A 13,220-nucleotide genomic window follows, 5' to 3' on the forward strand; every position below is an offset into this window, starting at 1 on the left:
TGATCCATGGGGTTACAAGATAAAGCTGCAGCCACAAGTTTGAATCAATTATATATTTGTGAGTGGTAGAGAGCAACACAATTTTACATTTATCTTTGTGATATTTTACAGATGAGCACACATTAACTGTTGCTGCTGGCTGAAGAGAGTCTGGAGAAGTCTCCATATGTCTTAATGTTTGGACCCCCAAAACAGACCTCAGGTAAACCTCCTCAAACTGGACATGCATAAATAAATTTCATTACCTGATGCAAATAGACCTGATAGTAACATGTTAAAAATGCATTCTGAAGTTCAGGGGAAGTTCAGCAGTCAAGTCTTTTTTGTTTCCACAGGTCTTTTCTTGCTGAGCTGGCCCAGAAGGATACATCTTTGCAGTCACAACCAAATATAAAACATACACAAAATTCCTAGGATGAAGATACCCAGTTGAAGAATGATTACAGCAACCAACAACTCTGTCAACATACATATGGCATCTGAGTATTATAATGAAAACAGGCTTGGAAAATCTATGCTTTAAAGGCTGTCAGGTGTCAAATTTTGTGATGTCAAAATTTGTCTTAAGACTTCTGATTTGACCGAAATAACACAAATACCGTAAAATCAGTTTAAGATTTAGCTGTTCATGTGTTCACACATATTGAGAGATCAATTCAAGATCAGGAGACTCTATTAAATTAAAAACCAATTGTGTTATTTGGGGGCAAGTCAAGAAATTTCATTTATAAATCACATTTTAAAACAACAAACCATAGACTAGACCATAGTGCTGTACGGTAGGGTTGGGCGATTGGACATATGTATCCATCACTGATTGCTTTTTTTGGCTGATTTTGTCATTTTGTTTTGCTAATGTAATAGTCTGCAGAGCGACAGCCTCTGCTCTGCAGACAGGGACACACACACGATGATTTTGCCAATCACTGATGGATGGGCTGACAATGATCATTTGGAAAATTTTAACATATCACCCAACTGTACTGTATAGGTGACATGAATAAATACATGAAATACCAACTAATACAGAAAATGTCAGGAAACAACAAGATAATGTAGACAGAAACAGAAACAGCATAAAAATAACCCTGATGTTTCATCTTCAACGGAAAAAATTGAGCACTATTTATGTCTGAATCACAGTTTTGAATTGATCAGTGTGTACCAAAGTCTTACCCTCAGTACTTGTATCCTGTTGGAAGACACTGACTCCACAAACACAAACACCGCAGCTTTATTTATTTCTGCTGCTCTCACCAGTACACTTGTGTTTTTTGACATTAGCGAGCCGAGTAAATTTTTTATCACAAACACCGCAACCAAATGGTTTTTCCCCCGTGTGGACACTCAGGTGCCTTCTCAGATGTCCATGTTGTGCAAATCTTTTACCACAAACTGAACAACTGAATGGTTTCTCCCCAGTATGTATTCTCATGTGTTTTGCCAAAGTGCTACTGTCACTGAAACTTGATTTACAAACTGTGCATGTGAAAGGTTTTTCTCCTGTGTGAACTCTTAAGTGTGAGGTCAAAGTTGAGCTCTGTGCAAATCCTCTACCACAGAAGGAGCAACTGAAGGGTTTCTCTCCTGTGTGGATTCTCATGTGCTCCACAACATGTCCTCTCTGTTGAAAAGTTTTTTTACAAACTGAGCAGCTGAAACATTTTCCTTCTGAATGAAGTCTCATATGAGTCATCAAGGAGTTCTTTCGGGAACATCTTTTACCACAAACTGAGCAACTAAATGGTTTCACTCCCATTTGTATGCCATTGTGTTTCTGCAGAAGCCCCTTGTGGCCAAAGCTTGTAGCACATTCAGATGAGCTAACTGATGAATGTGTGTTACATTCTATATTATTTTCAGGTACTTCATTGTTTTGCAGAGAAGTTAAATCTGATTTAGGTTCCTTGGTCTCTTCCCAATCAAAACTGTCATCAGTCTCCGCTTCAGAGGATTGTGATGTCTTGTCTTGAAGAACTGGATTAAAACCTGGATTAAAGTTCCTGGTTGGTTCTGATCCTCCACAGTCCTCTCCATCAGCTTCTGTCTTCAAATGATCTGTCTCTCTGTTCTCTTCTGTTTGGTTTTGATGAAGCCATGTATACTGAGGTGTCTCTTCATCATCTTCTTCTTCTCTCTTAATAGAAACAGGTGTGATTTTGAACTTGGTGATATTAGCCTTCTCCAGCCCTTGAAGCTGCTCTCCCTCCTGACTGGCCCAGAACTCCTCCTGTTCCTCTTTAATGTGTGGCAGCTTTGGTGGGTCCTCCTCTTTACATGCCAACAATAACTGAATATCTGTGGAGATTAATGAAATACATTAACACAATTAAAAAAGCAAAGTAAAAAAAAAATCTTCAAATGGTTCAAAATACTGCAGCTAGAATCTTAGCTAAAACTAGAACATGGAAACATATTACACCAGTCTTAGTTTCACTTGATTGGGTCACTATTCATGTCACTTCTTTTAACTCCCCAGTTAAAAATGAGTCAGCTGGCTGCAGGGCATTTTCCTATCATCCTCCAGTACACAGGTAGAGTTGATCAGTAATATACTACTCAGTAATATTTTACTGTACTATTATTACTTTTTTCCAGTAACAAGTAATGTAAGGGATTGCAATTTCCAAAACATTTAAAATATTACAGTTACTAATCCAAGAAACTCATAGTTACGCTCTTGAGGTTGCCATAACAGAGAGGCTGACGTTGTTTCTACCACAGCCAACAACTTTACAGCTAACAACAAAAGTTCTTTGGGCGTTAACATTCACTGGATCAGCAGTCCAACTTTAGAGTGTATGTAAGTAAAAAGTAAGCAACACACTTCCTGAGTAACTTGCCCAACACTGTCCTGTCTAATTGCCACCCTGTTGATATCAAACAAACTCCACTGAGGTTTTTTAATCAAAATTTAAAACTCGTTTGTTCATCTTAACTTTAAATTACTGCTTATCCTCTACTTAAGTCTATATTTGTCCTGTCAACAAGAATAAAACTGAAAACTTTCCAACAACTCCTCCATTTCTTTTTTTCAAAACAAGATACCCTCTCTTTTTGTTTCTAGTCCAGCATCTCTCGAAGCTGTCTCTCTTCCCTTCTCTGTCTAGCTCTCTCCTTTCTTTCTTTCTGTGTACCCTGTTCTAATTCAGGTCTCCATGGCGGAGAGAAAGCTCTATGGCTCAGGTCACACTGGCGGTACCTAAAATTGTTCAATGTCCTTCTGGATCCACATCCATCACTTAAAATTTATAGTCTACATGTATCATACATTTTATCATCAAAGATTGGATAGACTGTAGTGATGTGCATAGTCAGGGCTGATAGTCGCCTAGTTAATTAAATCTGTCACCTTTGTTAGTCAGTACCAGGCATACTAGGAAGTTTTAATTATTCTTATTATATTTATGTAGAATACCATTTAATGGTTCCCTCTAAGCTGTTATGCGGCTGTGTGCCACTAGTCAGGGACGGCTGACTCTCTCTCCCCTCACACATGACCAGATGGCCTGGATGTTGATATCAGCGTGGGAAAAAAGTGGGACAGGAAAAATCTAATAAAAAAAACGCACAATTTGACAGTGTTTTGTTCTAGAAAATGAAAATAAATTTGTATTTAGGCTCTGTCAGAAACAAATTGGCACATAACAACCTGATCGGAGCAACATGTAAATACATTCAATACAGGCATGTGGACATTAACCTGCACAGGGAGCGGCCAGCTGGTGCTCACTTGCTAATGCTTTGCTAATATTAGCCACACTGTGTGGCAGGCTGGGAGCTTAAGTCAGCTCTGGGTAAATAGTGTTGTTTTTCCACAGACACTGTGATTCTGCTCAGTCTTAAAAAAGCTAATGTATTTAATGAGTTGTTGTCATGTATTGTAGGATAATGTACACTATTCATAATACTCAAGGTGCCACACATTTCAGCTGCCCTCACAATATGATTTGGTTAGTGAAGAATGTGTTTAATGTTTTCAAATGCCCCTTAAAGCTGCAGTAGGTAGAAAGCCTGAAAACGGTTGATTTTTGAGTCTCATCTGAGTAAGGTTTTGTTGTTCTCCACCCCGGGCCCCTCCTACCAGATGAGCACGCACACACAGCATTTTCCTGACACAATTGCTAGTGAGCCGCTACTGGAATTCACCAGTCCGTTTTGCACAATTTTCATTTATGTCTGAGTCACAGGTAAGAAAAACGTATTTCACAATCCACAAAAACCTACTGTGAATAACTTTGAGCATATGAACAAACAGCAAATACTTTTTAACCTAGTGTTAAATACTGATAGACTGTGGAATACAAAAGCTAAAGTAGTGCTGGCGAAAGCAATCGCTCAATGTATATGAGAAATGGCCTTCTATAAGGCCACGCAGATGTTTGTCATAATCTGAAAACATGTTACCTCACACTTGTTACATATATTACTAACAGAGCAGCGCAGATTCCGGGGATGTTTATGTCCCAGAGCAGCAGCAAGAACCCAGTGGACGGAGTAGAGGGAGGAGGTGAGCCCGGGGCCATGGACGGGGACATGGCTGTGGCAGAGGGACTGGCAGGGGCAGGGGAGAGCCTCAAACTGATGCCCCTCTGGGCAATAATGATGTGAAGAGAATCCAGGACATTAGAGCACGCCGGCTGGGGACTGAACATATAACATGACTGTATATCACAAAGATATCATTACATAGGTTTAATAATAAATAATCATATTTCATTGTTCTACTGTCCTTCCAGGCCAGAATTCAATCGTTGGCCCTTCAGGAATGTCAATTTATTCCAAGCTGTTGTGTCTGACGGATCCCTCTACATAATCAGAAACAAAATTGTAAATCGTCTACGTGTGTAAATGTTTACGTTTTAGTTGTGTGGTTCTTGGATACTAATTTATTATTATTATTTATTACATTTTATTTTGTTGTTCACAGGTTGATGGCATTTTTTTTTTATAAATCCACTGAAGGACGAACAATTGCTTCTTTTGTTCACATATCAGTCACAGTGTCATATACTATAAAGAAATCCACAGCTGACTTGGGTTACACTTTTATTGCTTTCAAAAGTAATACCATTATACACAAACATATTTACAAGCATGAGAACAATTTTTACAATAAAAACAAAAACACCATCTCTGTGAGGGTCAGAGCCTGCTGAATATGTCCAACCTCTGGTCAGTATTTTTCCGGTATTGCTGGGTGTCCTCAGCCTGGCAAATGAAAAAAGACCAGCATGTTAGAGTTTTGCATTTAATTACATTTAAAACTTTTAACTACTGTATAATTCCTAACACAAATCCCCTAAGCTACAATGTTTTGCACTTTTTCATTATTATTTTTTAAAAAGCTGCCATTATGTAATATATGATTTAGTAAGAATAAGTCTTACTTCAGATGAAGCCCGATCATTCTAAGTATTGACTGTCATGGGCTGACAACAATTTCTTTAGATACAACTCTGCTGGTGTTTCTTTAGTTGAAAGAAATGATGGAACCTCTCCTCTTATGTAGTGCCATGATCAGTCCATGCAGTTTCTACACGCAAGTGTCCATATGGCTGTGTTACTATTTCATTATACCAATCATAATACATCTCTATGGGTGTCAAAAAATGTTTGTAATCAATAAAATCTATAGGCAACCTCTCTCTATTTTATGAAGGCTACAACCTTTATCCCACAACTCCTTGACCCACTCAAACATTGTTCAAAGTCTGCATCATAACAAAAGGTAAATACGAATTTTAAACTTAGTTTGGTAAAAATTTTATATAATCTTAATGGTCAAGAAGTGTAATTTCAAAAAAAAAGTGCTCTGCATTTTGTCCCAAGATGAAAATGACTGACAGGTGGTGTATGTCAGCTTTGGGATGAAAATGTTTGGACTGAGTTTCAGAAAAAGTATGGAAAGAGGTCAATTGAAAGACCTTTTTTTTTTTATTTTATTTTATTTTGTGCCCACCATACTGTCGTGGGTAATCAGGCCTCTGTCTGCTGTGGTCTGGCTTTGGAGGATGGCCCTCTGTAGGTCAGGAATGTAGCTGTAGTACTTCTGGACCTTCATGGCATACAGGCTCCACTTCTTCTTCTCCACTTCAACTTCTGGTTGAACAGCTTCCTGTATTTGACTTGATGAAAAGTAAGAATTTGACCAAAATGGGGAAAAGATGGCTACCGCAACAATCAATTCAGAAAACTGCTAAAATGTAACAAATGTGCTTCATACAGTCAACACAGCCTGCAACATCTATCATTTTCAGCTTGTACAAAACTCATACACCTACATCTTAGTAGGTTTATGTTTTTTTTAAGTGACTGTTCACTTCAAAATGTTTGAAAATATATCTGGGCTGTGGTGTTATTTGTCCATCCTGACTGTTTTAATGTGAGCTAGCAAGTTTTGGAGATATTGACCATCAAGATTTCTGCCTCCTCTCAAATATATTTAGTCCCAATATATTTGATATTGGGACTAAATGGCACAAGTCCTGTTTTGCACTAAACACCAAAACAATACGTGTGAAAAAGTCTAAATCAGTGTCTCTTTTCAGAAATCATGACCTTGCTCCTCAAAATAATCCACAGACCTTGTTGTGAGCAATGTCATGTAGGAAGTACTTTATTTCTGCAGTAGAGTCTACCAGAATTACTTTGTTTTTACTAGAAATAGTAACATAGAATGAATAGAATATTTCTTACATCAAACTGCTAACAAGGTCTGAGGATTTTCTTGAGTAACCAGGTTGTGATTTTTGTTAAGAGACATTGGTTTTGAATTTTTCATTTTTTTCGGTGCTTTGAGGACCACAGGACTCGTGACATTAACCCTAATCCATTGTACTTGAGAGAAAACTGACATCTCTATATATTGTAATATTTATTTTTCATTTTTGGCTGAACTGTCTTTTAAGCACTTACTCAACGGAGCCATCTGCTTTTCTCTGCACTGGTCGACTGACATGATGATTGTAATCCACACCGGCAAGTAGGGTGCGAGCTGAATACACAGGTGGGGTGAAGCTGAATCTCTTGCTGGCATACATCAGTAGACCAAAACCGGGGAAAGCTCACTATTAGCTCTTTCATATTGTCATGAATCTAAAAGGGGGAAAAACATCTTGATTGAATATATCAGTTCTGTACAGCAAAAAAATAAAAATGGTATGTGATCAAGTATTGTATTATGTACAATTATCTGTATTTTAGAGACTTGTCAGGAGGGGGCGCCGCTCTCTAAATGACTGATCTGTTTAACACTTTTGAACATTAAAATAAACATGTACAATCCACGCTCATTTACCTAAAGCTCGGGTACTTCTCAACTTCCATTAGCCAGCATTCATTTAGCACTATCTTGGAGAGTGTATCATGTAGCATCATAAATGATTTTTCATGTAGTACGTACAAAGAAATCATCATAGTTGTCATTTTGGCACAAAACCAAACGTGGTTACACGTATCCTTCATCCAACAAAGTAGCATCCCTTCTCCTGGCCGGCCTGAACACATAATGAAATTCCAAACCAAATCAGATAAAATTATTTGTGTCAGCAGGCTATTATTGTGGAGCAATGATAACAACTTCAAATAAAGTGCATTCAATAATATTACCTAGTGCATCTTCCTCCCAAGGTTTTTCGATCCATGCCACATGTCAAGGGTATGACGAACTCCCCGTGATTTATATATGCCCTTGGCTGTATGAAAAATGAACAAAATAAATATATGAGTATAGACATCTGTAGCACTTCTGCATGAGTTAACACATGATTAAAAAATGAACAGAATGAAAAACAACGTACTTACTAAAAAGTGCAGCTATCTGGCTATGAGTGTCAGTACATATTTCACTCAGATTTGCCAGGTCCTGACGAAGTATGTCAAAAGTCCGGATTGTTGGCATTTAAATCCAGCGATGTCATACTAGGCACAATAAAATAATGAGTATAACGTCACACAATTATACATTACTAACACTGATACCAGAATATAAGAACTAGGCACAAAGGGTGTACTTGAATAAATGGAAAATATACCTTGCATTAAGTTTCTGCAGTGATGCATCCTCATTGTTGCTGGAGTCCAACTCTGCTACTCAAACAACAGAAAGGTCATTATCTCTGAAATTAAAATGAAACAGAGATGACATCTGTCATGATAAGTTCAGCTGATGATTCACCCATTCACTCAATTTAAGGTGAAAACAACGATGGAAATGACTATTTGGGCCAATTCTGCTTTCACAGTAGCAACCAAAAACAAGTTATACTCACCAGTCAGATAGAGATCCAGGTAAAATACTTGACAAATAGCTTCAACCGTAAGGTTTAGCTACGTAAACACGGACTTCTAACAGTTTCAACCATAAGCTTTAGCTACGGTTAGCAGAAGGCTACATAAACACAGACTTCTAACAGTTTCAACCATAGGCTTTAGGTTGGCTACGATTAGTTTAGGTTAGCTGCAGTTAGCAGAGGACTACAGGAGCTAAACACAAACTTCAGATCGCTTCAACCATAAGCTTTAGTTACGGTTAGCAGAAAGCTAAACTGTTAGCCGCATTCAACATAGCGGTAGGCGGTCATCTGCCTTCATGAAAATTAACTACACAATAAGGTGTACCGCAACACACTGCATTAAATATTACAGGGTTATTCATTTAGCAGCTTACCTGTCCAAGAAAAGAGTGGCCAGCTCTGAATCCAGCTTCAGGCCTAGGCCATCCCGCAGTTCTCTCCACTTCTGGAATTCTCTGCCAATATTAAGATTTGTTTTGTTCCTTTTGTTGTCAGAGTCTCTTTTAGAGTCTTTCTTTTCAAATTCTGTCTTCTTTTCTGGGGGCTGTCTAGCAGTATAGACAGTTGTAGCCAATGCTGGAATAGCTACTCTCCCTGCTGCACTGTCCGCCATTGCCTCTTGCTCTCCACTGCTGCCGATGGTATGGGAAAGCGCATCTGCGTAGTAGAACAGCCAATAGGAACACAGTAATCTGAGCTGAGCTGTGATTGGTTAAAGTCTACCATCACGGGCAAGATTATTTAGAGGCTGAAAACAGAGCCAGGATGAGGTGCAGAAATCTAGTTTTTTTTTCTCAGAAGACCTGATTTACAATATGCTGAAAGACTTAAATAAAATTATTTCTCAATTATACCAAAATAATGTTGCCTACTGGAGCTTTAATACAGTCATTTTTTTTAATTACCAATCAATAAATTGGGGTCTATTTTATCTGTTTGAGTTACCTTTAGACTAGTCCATTAATCCAAAATAAATGTATTGTAATGTATTTCTTTTAATTGACAGGGAAATTAATCACCAGAAAGATCCATAATAGAAGGTCTACTCTGTCTGCTCTGGTGTCCCTACTCTGTGGAACATTCCCACACATTCCCATGTTCTGAATAGAGACAATAGAGGCAGAATCTTATTTTGAGTATCCCTTTTATTTTTTTTTGTCATACTGTGATATAATGCCACTGCGGTGATAAACAAACAAAATATTGTGTTATAAATTGTAGGCAGTATATCCCATCTGCATTACAGTTTAGCCTGAGGTTGACAGCTTATCGGACACAATGTTCATTATTTTTACAATTATTGGAGCCTTTATTTTTCGCTTATCTAACTGTTGATGAAATTCATTTTAAAATGTGCTACTTTTACTTTATCGTAACTGCTTTGCTCTGTCTGAAGTCAGTTGGTAATCTTGGTCAATGTTTCACTGTATTACAGTGACAAGCATACCCAGTTTCCCAGCCACTGAGAATGCACAAAGGCACAGCCTACCAGATTTTAATCAATAGAGGTGAAAATGACAACTTTTAAATTAGTCGCTCTTCCGCCACAGTCACTGAATAAAGCACATTATTGTAGTGATATACAGTTAACGCTAATGACCCTCGTCCACTCTGAGTGAACACATCTCAGTGAATCTGCAGTTCAATTTACAAACAAGTCATCTCCCTGGAGCAGTTGAGCACTTTCTGCACCTGCTGCTGCTGAGCTAGAATGAATAAAATCCCTTTTACTGACGACAGGAACTTTGAGAAATTCAAATTTCCAAACAAAAAAATAAGTTTTACTCATTTCACTTATTTATAAAATCATTAGTATTGGTTATTTCTTCATCAGCTCTTTGTGATAGCCAAGGTCACAAACATCAGAAGCATTACAGCGAAGCATTCACTTCTGTCAGTCACAGGAATTTTCTTTTGACTACATGATACAGGATGACAATCACCAAAACTGTCCATTTAAACAAGCTACCTGACAATCTGTATAACTTCATATTTACGATTCCTAGTTTCTTTATAGAAACTAGAAACTGGTTTAGAACTGAGATGCAGCAATGTACCCCTGGTCCAAACCAAATGAACCTAATTACAGGTGTTAAAACACCCTGTGTCCGTTCTGAACTGATGAAATTCTCTCACTTCTTGAGCTATATAAAGTATATGAAACCCCTCTTGGATTATCTGGAAATTGCAATCACAAAGCTGAGAACAGCTGTTTTTTTTTAGAGCTTATGAAAAGTTCACTTTTTAAATATGTGGTTCTCACAGGACAGTAACATAAAAAAGATGACAATCTTATAGAATATGATGCATTGCTGTAGATTAAACTACCTAACAGTATAAAGTAGTAAAATTAGCCCAACTTTATAAATCAGTAGCAAAATGCAACATTCGTATTAACGCAGCAGTACTATTAATCAAAAAACTTTTACTTACAGTGGAGGCTTTTCACAGTGTGGTAATAATAAGTAAAGTATATAAATACTCCTTCCATCAGTAAGGGCTTTTCAGTAGTTTAAAGTGAGAATAACAATTAAAGTGTACAAACCTGGTCTGTGCAACTGGACTTCAGACTTGCAATCAACGTCCAGTAGCTTGTGCGACATTTTTACAAGTTCCCAGCTACTCCTCCAGACACACTCCGTTAAAACAATTTGGTCATTCTGATGTGCTATGTTGCAGAATTAGACTACGTCCGCATCAGTCTATTTCCAGCTAGCAAGCTAAAATGACTTCACTAGCTTAGAGGGACACCAGGAGATAATTCTGATGTTAATCTTTTGTGAATGAACGGGTAGCGCCGAGGCTATTAAGACGTCTCTATCTGGACATTGTGGGTCTGTGAAAAATACAATTTGGTCCCTCTCGAGCGATACCCCGACTGGCACTGTGAGGCCGACTTCCGTCTCCGTCTATTTTCTGATAGCAAGTTACGCTAACTTCCTTTAGCATTCTTGGCAAACGGAAGATCACTCTGGGCTGAAACATCACGAAAGTTTACACTAAGTCCATCTCAACAACTTTCCCTACAACATGATATTGTAATTCACTCCAGTTGTATCTTATAGCAACGCAAATGTCTTTAATCATGGCAAAAGTTAACATTGTTCGCCACAGTAAGTGCACTTGCTTCCGGTACCACTTCCTTGCTGATTTTCAAAATAAGAGATGCAGAGGAAAGGAAAACTAGATTGCGAATGTTTGTTTACTTAAAGGGAAGCTGACACGACACATCAGTTACATTAACGCGTGAATAAATGATTAGTTCCTGAATACGTGACTCACAGTTTGAACATGTATCTCATCGTGTCCTCGTCTCTTCTGAAAGATTTATTCTCCTTCTTAGGGAAATTATTTATTTTCAACAGAATATATGACTGTAATTTTCATAGACTGTGTGAACTTAAGTCATGGTAGGATACATTATTGTATCCTTAGATTTGAAACCAAAATCAGTATTAGCAATGCATCCTGTATTGTGATTTAGTTTGATTATTATAACTTTTGATTATAACTGTAGATTTCTCACAATTCTATACCTTTTTGTAATTAAGAATCACGGCAGTTTCATCTAATTAAAGAAATCAAAATTCAAAATTTTATGATAACATAATTTCCTCATTCTAGTTAAAGGGGACCTATTATAGTCATTTTCGGGCCTTTGTATTTGATTTTTGGACTCCTATAGACACACGATCGCTCGCACAGAAAGTTTTGTAGATCTTCAGGACGCTGTGCCTCTCGCTGCATCTCTTCCTTGTATTTTCTGCATCCCGTGAAAATGGTCTGTGTAATTTACTCCACCCCATGCCATTATAAGCTACCCCTTTCTCTGCTGTTTTAAGTGCTTTTGGAGTGTCTTTGATGTCCAACAGCAAATAAACAAATGAACACATTTAGATAAACCAATGAGCATTTTCTAGTCTTAAGTATATTCTTTCATGAGATAGAGGTATTTCTTCATTAAAGGTCATACAGTGTAATATCTTTCATTTCAGTGAACTTCTCCATGCATCTCCCATACGCTGCAATAGAACTGGTACCAAGAGAGTCTGGCACTATTTGACATTAATATTATAATATTAATATTATATAATGATCCTTCCTTCTTTTATTGGTCCTTTTCAGACTATCAGTTTCACTAAGTTCTTATTTTTGTGTGTGTTGGTGCAACTCTTGAGAGGTGGCCTGGAACCCAGCTCTCCAGCATCGGAAGTACAATCACAAGATCACAGAGCTTCGGACCAAAAGTAAAAATGTTGCTGTGTCCACAGCATCTTCTTAAATTCTTCTTAAGTGGCTTGTTTTGTGTAAATGCAGTACAAAAATAAAAATAATCTGCATCTACAGAACTGGTGACAAGTTGAAGCACAATAAACGCAGGGTTTTGGGATATGGCTTTACTATCCTGCTTTACAAATAGGATGTACTTTATTGAGTCTGAAAGTAAATAGCAAACAGTAGAACACTAAAGAATGACTGTTTTGAGATTGCTTTGTTAGATTAGCACTTAAATTTGAACTTCTGCTTGCCGAATCACCCTAATGTAGTGTTCTTTGTGTCACTGGCTGTCACTGTTTGGCTATATACAGATGTAAACAGGATCAGGAACATCTCATTTTTGATGGACAGTCAGAATCACATAATAAGCACAAGAGCTTAAAAACATAAAAACTCCTAAACCTTGAGTAAATAACACAAAAAATACAGTTGTGCTGACGCAACTCTATCAACATTATCCATCTGGAAGTAAGTTCTTTATTGTTATGATGTCACACTGACTGAATATTTTTTCATGTCATTCATCATTTTTTTTTACTACAGTAGAGGTACCAGTAAAAACCAGTTTAGTTAACCCTGTAAAGAAAAAGGGTTGAAAAACCGAGAAATTTACATACAGAGCTCTGACTGAATACTAGCAGTACT

The 13,220-nt window shown here is 37.6% G+C and overlaps 1 protein-coding gene across 5 annotated transcripts; it reads right to left on the reverse strand.

The window, feature by feature from the left end:
- Nucleotides 1-782: 782 nt before the first annotated feature.
- LOC146304461 (uncharacterized) lies at nt 783-11,457 on the reverse strand. Of its 5 annotated transcripts, none has more exons than XR_014769269.1 (6): nt 10,843-11,455; nt 8,037-8,752; nt 7,807-7,923; nt 7,612-7,697; nt 7,406-7,499; nt 5,980-6,128 (listed from the first exon to the last, which is right to left on the reverse strand). XR_014769269.1 is itself a non-coding variant. In XM_084713553.1 (2 exons), the coding sequence occupies exons 1-2, from the start codon at nt 10,898-10,900 to the stop codon at nt 1,235-1,237; spliced, it is 1,122 nt and encodes a 373-aa protein (XP_084569679.1). In that variant the 5' UTR covers nt 10,901-11,457; the 3' UTR covers nt 783-1,234. The 5 variants fall into 5 exon arrangements, 1 of the variants encoding a protein (XP_084569679.1); XR_014769268.1 differs by having other exon boundaries at nt 7,803-7,923; nt 8,037-8,954; nt 10,843-11,454; XR_014769267.1 differs by having other exon boundaries at nt 8,037-8,954; nt 10,843-11,453.
- Nucleotides 11,458-13,220: the final 1,763 nt, after the last annotated feature.

Source organism: Lutjanus erythropterus, chromosome 24 (genome assembly GCF_056507025.1).
Source record: "Lutjanus erythropterus isolate fLutEry1 chromosome 24, fLutEry1.hap2, whole genome shotgun sequence".
NCBI classification, from domain to species: Eukaryota; Metazoa; Chordata; class Actinopteri; order Lutjaniformes; family Lutjanidae; genus Lutjanus; species Lutjanus erythropterus.

Excerpts from the sequence above, each read along its gene's own strand:
- LOC146304461 (XM_084713553.1), bottom strand. The coding sequence starts at position 10,900 with ATGTCGCACAAGCTACTGGACGTTGATTGCAAGTCTGAAGTCCAGTTG. Across the intron at positions 2,299-10,842 it reads AGTCCAGTTGCACAGACCAG|ATATTCAGTTATTGTTGGCA; the intron begins GTTTGTACACTT and ends TAATCTCCACAG.